This window comes from Montipora foliosa, chromosome 5, assembly GCF_036669935.1.
Source record: "Montipora foliosa isolate CH-2021 chromosome 5, ASM3666993v2, whole genome shotgun sequence".
NCBI lineage: Eukaryota > Metazoa > Cnidaria > Anthozoa > Scleractinia > Acroporidae > Montipora > Montipora foliosa.
Window position 1 is genome coordinate 19,626,426 of NC_090873.1, and position 7,770 is coordinate 19,634,195.

The following is a 7,770-nucleotide window of genomic DNA, read 5'->3' on the forward strand; positions in this document are numbered from 1 at the left end:
AAATGGCTTCTTTGATTAAAAATTTCACAACGCCAATTTTTTTTTTTAACATAAAAATTATTCGTCCATGAATTGAAAATGTGGACTTGAAATTAAATAAAAACATAAACGAGGAAATAGGTCGAGTTTTTCAATGACTTTCTTGATCCCGTCGCGAAGAAATAAAGGAGCAGTTTTTATTATACAATTTTTTGGAGTTGCCACGAGCGCTCCGTCTGATGTATCTTTCCGCCCTGATGTAATTGCTAGCGCCCGTTTGGGTTCAACACTTAGTGGTCATGTGGTAAAGCGCTTTTCCACTCTCCTCCAAAACCAACATTTAATTTGTTCTGATTTCAGTTGATTTGTAGTCTCCCCAATTAGTAGGGCAATCGTACTCGGCTAAATAGCCTTGAGAATTAAATAAAGTGATTATTAAATACGTCCAAAAGGTGTTGAGGGCTTTAGCGAGCAGGTTGGCATAGTGGTGAGAGCACTCGACTCCCACCAATGTGTCCGGGGTTCGATTCCCAGACTTGGCGTCATATGTGGGTTGATTTTGTTGCTGCTCTTCCCTGCTCTGAGACGTTTTCCCTCCGGGTACTCCTCTTTTCCCCTCTCCACAAAACCCAAGATTTGATTTCAATTAACTTGATTTCAATTGATTTGATTGACACTTAAATAAAGTTGTAATAATAATAATAATAAATGTCGGCCACGAGAGAGCTGTTCAATAAGTACTTATGCACGGGTAAACAAATATCGTTTGTCGCGGTAATTTAAGTAGGTAAATTCCATAAATTAGGATTCAAACAATTCGGCCGCGTGAAAACGGGAAGCGAAGGAATGAAGAAGCCGACACGATTTCTACATGAAGTAATAATCTTAACTCTTAAGTGTCAATGCGCAATGAATATTTATTATGAAATCAGTTTATGGATAATTGATACGTTGTTTCTGCTATTCCGCTTCTGATATCTGTGATATGGGACAGAAACGACTCGCTCGCAGTTACAGCTTGAACTAGTTAAAATTGTCCGTCTCACTCTGCCGCGATGGTAATACTGATAGCAAAGAAAGGCAAAGGGTTCCTAAGCGTTGCGAGAGGGAAATGGTCATGAAACCCGACACATTTGTTTGTTGTAGGTTTTTGTTTTCTTTTTTGGCCTTGATCGTGCACAAAACACAATTGTTGTTTACTCCGTGCTGAGGAACTAACCAATAGAAACGTGTTGGTTACGTAATTCATGCATAGTGTATGAGCGCAAAACAAAAGATTGTGCACGGTCGTGGACTTTCCAACCTAAATCTTGGCATCTTTGTTTACCGAGCTTCAAGACCGGTCCCCTCTAATAACCAACGCCATTACGAGTTAAGATCACTGACACAAGTTGAGGAAAATACAATCGAGTTCTCTTTTTCACGATTTCTTCCCTTTGTAATGTACGTTGCTCTGACCAGTGTCTCGCAATGGAGTTGCCGCAATAAAAGTTGCAACTGTTCATTAAGCATTCTTAATGTATCTTCCAGCGGTTTACAGTTCCCTTTGTTTTGTACGAAACATCCTGGCTTCCAATTCGATTATTTTGGTCGACGGCATGGTTGCACCACCGGAAGGAATTACGATAGCTGTGGGAACTAGAATAAAAAACTGCTGAATGCTGTTTGCAAAAAATTAGCAACTTTATGGTTTGTGTGACTACCAAATAAACAGCACTCCATAAATATACTACCGTATTCGATTATAAACATTATATTAGGCAGAAATCTTAAGCATAAACTCTAGTCTAACTGTACATGATAGCATTATTTTACATGTTGAAATCAATTTCCAGAGTCAAGAGATTAAAATGTCTTTCACCACCCCAATTAGTCGTCCACTTTGACAAACACTTTCGGTCGTGAAAATATTTTTATAGCGTCCTCTATTTCAACGAGTTTTCTTTCCAGTTCAGATTTTCTTGTCTTTACTCGTAGCGTATCCACCCTGACAGGGAGTGCATTTAGTTGGACGACAAGCTCCTCGTGATCTGCAAAAGAAGACAAGACAAAAAGTGACACCAATGACTCAATCGCCATTAGAGCTGAGACAATTACATGTACGCATGCGCACTCCGTTTGCTTTCGGCGCATAATTTCCTTGAGTATGAATAAGTATAGTCTCCAGTCGTCGCGCTTCTTTTCGGTCAACGCCAACAATAACAACCCGCAGTCTCTTCCTAAATGAGCGCTATCGAAATGGACACAGTTTGAACTGAGACCTGAAAGTGAAAAAACCGCGGAATTCTTGCTTAGAACCAGCAAGAAATCGTCATTTTCGTTGCTCACGGAAACCATAGTCAACCTCGTTCCCAAGGGGTCTCTCTCTTCCTCCCTTGAGAAAGCACTTTACCCTGGTTTCGGATGGTCACGTGCCTATGAGTACAAATGAAATGCGCATGGAGGGCGGGTCCTCGACGTAATTTTGTCAAAGCATTCAGTTTTATGGGCCTTTTTCACATGGCGAACATTTTGAGGCCCGCGGGCCTTAACACGTTTCTTTTGTGCCCCCTGAACTCGCTTCCAAACACATCAACTAGAGGCTCGGGGTACGAGCTCCATTGTCTTTGACCAGCATGGACGCCAAGCGACAAAGGTCCAACTAGGTGAGGGCGAAACATACTGGCTCCAATATTCTTCAGGTAGAGTTCACGTTATTCTGCTTTCGGGTGATACAAACGTGATTTTAAAAGTAAAACAAGTAATTATTTGTCTGAAAACGTAGAAATTTGAGGAAGTGGTAGTACTTCCAACAGGATACGGAAGATAATTACTTTGTTGGAGTTCAATAGACATGGTCGCCCAAGCAATGTTTAATTTAGTAGTAGTAGTTTTGTTTATGGAAACCTCTAGCAGATTTAATCTGAATTACAGGTCTGGTCAGATATAACTATACGAATAAATGGATACTTATACATGCTGAATACGATAAATATACATAAATAATACAAACTACACTAATAAACACATTACGTCGAGTCAGTGGCGTATTTGTTTGTGACAAAATCACCAGACCTATTTGTGGCAGTTGTCTTAGTTCTTACTCTATCTCTCGATCTGAGTGAGTAGTGGGCAGCAGATGAGTTTAGTTTCATTTAGTTTTCTGGAATTTGCAAAGTATAGCAGACACGTGACCAACAGCAACAAGTGTACTTCTCGAGGGAAGGCCCTGGGAACAAGATTGACCATAGCAGCCACACGGACGCGAGTATCAAGGGCCTTTGCTCTGTTTTCTTCAGGCCTTCGGCACCAACTTTGAAACCACTGAAATGATCGCTGTTGACAATTGGAATGAACGACATGACAGTAAAATCTCACTCACACTAGACTGGATAATTTAAGCAATACATGTAAATGTCTCTTCTAACTCCAGACAAATTCACGGCAGCTTCATTCTTTGTAAGATTTAAAAAGGAGCAACCTGTTTTTGCCTTATTTCTAATGGGGACTGAAGTGAGCTTTTCAAATTGTAGTGCGTGTTTAAGTACAATGTACATACCACCATGAAGGTTCTGTCAAGCTAGAGGTATGACCTATTTTGTGATCTTTTAAACAAAGATACACTGATTTGATAACTCTTAATAAAACAATCTTCATTTATTCAGGTTCAGGAAACTGTTTTTGTTCCAGAGGCGATCATGCACCCAAATAATGACAGATAGCCTAATGGTTTTGCCTAACGTAAATGAAAGCACTTCAGCAAGTGTTGTGGTAACAAGCAGGTACAAAACAAAACACTAACTTTTCAAAATGTTTTCCCTTTGAATACAACATCGAAACCAGTGTCTCTTGTTCTTATCAAAGCTGCTTCGATGTGTCTCACAATTGCTTCTCTTTTAGTTGTGTTTGATCTCCAATCAAGTTAAATTTGTCCTGCGAGCAGCGTCAGTCGAATTTCAATTTGAGAAACACGTCAACTGAAGGCAATTGTTTTTGAAATAGGAATCACAGAATTTCTTTGGTGAATGCAATAAACGAAACAAAAGAACAGAGAGAGCTTTGGCTGTCTTGTATTTTAAATCATAACTCCACCTTTCTTGTCCTCGTTGTTCTCAATTTAATGGCGGCTCAGTAGCGAAGAATTTCGCGAGAGCCTCGCGAAAACGAATCTAAGCGACTTCCGGTTGTTGCATCAGCCAATCAGATTTCGTCCAAATTCTGGACGAAGACACAGATTCCTGTGAGGGTTTGTATGAGGCCTAATTGCAGCGAGCGCCGACATAAGAGGACATGAGAGTGATGCTCAATTAGACCTGATCATAGGTTATGAATACCCGATCTCTATTGTATTCTTGTAGTGGCATCATCTTCAGAAGAAAGAGGCACATAACAATGGACGCTATTCACACGCAAATGGACGGGTATTCTAGGATCTAGTTGATTGTCACTAAAGTACTATTGCATTGTGTAGCAGACAAATGATGACGGGATCCAGTAAACGAGAAATATTTTTATAAACAAAGGTCTATTAAAGGTGCCGTTTTGAATACTGTTTTGATGTATGGCGTGAAGATTTTTACAATGACTGCTTGATGAGGTGACCAGGGGCTCGTTTCTCGAAACACCCGAAAATTTACGGGCCATTTTCGGGTGTCACAGTTCCTTTTGTATCTCAAGAACGGAGAGGATTTAAGTCGTCAAACTTCACAGTTATTTTTCTTTTTGTTACCTTGAAAACACGTTGAAAGATCGGCTCTCCAAAATAAGCGGTTAGCAGTTCACAAATGGCTTTTCGGGCCCGAAAAGTTTTCGGGACTTTCGAGAAACGGGCCCGCCCCAGCTCCTAGTTGGTTTCATACAGTGTAGCTGAGTTGATAGAGCAGTGCAGCGCAATCGCAAAGAAGCAACAGACTGCCTTATGGAATACACCGGCCCAGGTTTGTCTTCGCAACTGCCCAAGTTGCTGCTAAACTGGGGTGGTCCCCAATCCTCGTGTATTACGAAGACTACTTTTTGCAATGTGTCCAGCATTTCAATTTTGAAATTCTTGTCCTTTCAAGCTAGCCCTCTTTGAAAAGAGGATCTCCACATCACATTGGAAAATATACCCATTTCTTATAATTCTCTCCTTACACAAATCCCATAATACACCTCTTTTACCCCCAAAATGTTTCATTATCCATTGTTTGCAATTTCTACTGGGACATGAAGATGTCCTAAGAGAAATCGAAAACAATGCCTATGCAAATTTTTGGAAGTAAAAGAGCTGTATTAGGTAACAGGACTGAACGGAGTACAATTCTGGGAGTAATTGGGCGAGCGCTCGGCCTACTTAAAATTTCGAGCAAGATTAGTCCCTGAATTGTAAGACACGAAGTCCTATAACTATTTATAATGGTAATAGGACTGAGTGAAGTCCAATTCGGTCTGTAATTACACGAATGATTAACAAAATCGGACTTCCGCGTAAAGGGAGTCCGATTTGTTTAATCACGAGTATGATTACAGACCGAATTGGACGACACAAAGTCCTGTTACCAATTTATCAAAACCATTACAATTTCCCAGAAAACAAGTGTATTCCTATTTCACTGTCTAATGTTAGAAATCCGTCCATTTTGGAAAATCCCCAGTTTTAGGGTAACTGGTTGTTGCTATGGTTATTGGTGGATTAAGCTGAGTGCACTTTATATGATTGGTTGATGTAACTGTCCGATTACAGCCAACTGTCCCATTACTGTGTCGGATTACAACCCTACACAATAATTAGTGAAAAATAAAGTAGTTAATGCACCAATCAAATTTGCGAAAATTGTAATGGTTATGATTAATGCTGAAATCAGGGCTGTTGATAACCAATCAGAATCGAGAATTTTGTAATTTAGGTACGATTTGAGAAAGAAGAGAATAAATACATCTTATTCCACGGTTTAACATATAATACGCGCGGATATTTCGCGAGTTGCGTAGTATTTTTCAGAGCCCCGCAGAATATCCGCGAGTATAATATGTTGCACCAACGAATAAGAGATTTATTATTCCAGTACAAAAAAGGCGTTACTTTGCTTCACCTTTATTTGGTAAGAGTGTTTTTTAAAATAATGTATCACCTGTCCTTTAGGGTACGAAAGAACGATGTAAACAGCACAAAAAGCCAGCCAAATGCCCTTTATTTGATTGGATAAACAAAAGGACGAGTGATAAGCAATGATAAGCTACATTCTCAGGCTTTGCATAGTATCGCCACCAATTTCTTACATTGAAAAACTGCCGTTCCGTCCGTATTTGCTCTGTTCTAAACCGGTCAAACCGGGACACTACAGTGTATTACCGCCTCATATTTTGCGCGTTCTCTTGACCAAATATGGTAAAATGGCGTAAGAGTGGAAAAACAAAAGTATACAGCCCCTATCCTCAACAAGAAAAGTTTTTTGCTTACTTTTTCGCAGACTATCCAATGTTTGTAGTCGCTCATCTGTTGGCATAAGATTGTGTCCAGGAGGGATACTTGGATCTGGTGTGTTGGCTATCCTTGTGGCTTCTTCCTGTTTCCATTGTTCTTGGCGAATTTTGAGGCTGAAAGTTGTTGAAATAATTTTTTTCACTATCAAAGAAACCCATAGTACCTGCATGACAGGAAGAGGTGGACAATTCAAAGAATTGAATTTTTTTATCAACTCAGGCCATTTGATCCTCTTATTCAAGCATTAATTTGCATTGCAAACCCTGAATTGAAATGAAGGTTACAGTGTACAATGTTCTAATTATCCACCCTTCCTTTGTAGTGTTGATATTCTGTTCACCTCAGAATTATGAAGATTGAGAAATTCCCAACCTTGAGCCTGACTTCTGGATGTAGTTTTGTTTTCATGGTCTCATTTGCTCAGAAGTCCTTCAAGTTAATCCAGAGAAGTCAACCATATACTGGCACAGGTAGACCAGAACACTGGTAAACTCTGCAACTTATACACTGAACTATGTGAACAGGGTGGGGCTTCTTTAACCTTTCCCCACCTCAGACTGAAACTTATAAATTGTACTCTGCCTGATGCCACATGATTTTACTCATCAATTCTTTGTTACAAGGTAATCACTCCTACCGCTACTATATAACGAAACAACAACTCACTATTTCGGCACTTTCCCTCTGCGGTAACGTTTTTCTGATTCCTGCTTTTTGACTTCTAACTGTTCAGCTGCAAGTACCGCTGGAGGGCGAGGTCTCAGAGGAGAGGGCGCTCTGCGAACATTTTCATGGATGTGATTGACATCTTTTATTTTGGGTTGGTGCTGAAAATCAAAGGCAATCACACAACATTGGAAAAGAGTCTGACACTAGAACTATTTAATGAGATACCATCACAATTCAATACAGTGTAAAATTCAGGGCTCGACATTAACACTCACCCGTTTCCCAATGGAGAGTAAATTAAACACTTGGAGTGTAAAAAAATAGAACTGAACCAGAATTGACCGAATGCATAAATGGCGGCCAAAAATGTATTAATGTGCTAATTAGACTCACTAGCCTCGCTCTCAAGCAACATTTCTTTTGTACTTTGTCCATGCAAACGAGGGTAGTAAGTCTAATTAGTACATAAACAAAAGAGTATTTTTTTGGCCTCCATTTATGCATTCGGTCTATACTCTACCGATTTGGAAAGTAGATTTGGAAAAAAATAAAATGAGCACGCTGCAAACCCTAAACATTGAATGATAATCAAACGTTTGCGACGATCACCCTTTTTTTGGTAAATTTTCGGCCATAATGAAGAGCTCCTGTCTGAGGAAGTCTGGGTACAAAAATTACAC

General features: G+C 39.8%; 1 protein-coding gene across 1 annotated transcript in view; it reads right to left on the minus strand.

The window, feature by feature from the left end:
* Positions 1-876: 876 nt before the first annotated feature.
* Positions 877-7,770, minus strand: part of LOC138003732 (enkurin domain-containing protein 1-like) — a 24,062-nt gene continuing 17,168 nt past the window's right edge. The window contains exons 4-6 of the mRNA XM_068849953.1: positions 7,088-7,248; positions 6,398-6,534; positions 877-2,009 (exon numbers count right to left, since the gene is read on the minus strand). Coding sequence (XP_068706054.1) covers positions 1,849-2,009; positions 6,398-6,534; positions 7,088-7,248 — 459 coding nt within the window. The 3' untranslated portion in view covers positions 877-1,848. The remainder of the gene's footprint in view (positions 2,010-6,397; positions 6,535-7,087; positions 7,249-7,770) is intronic.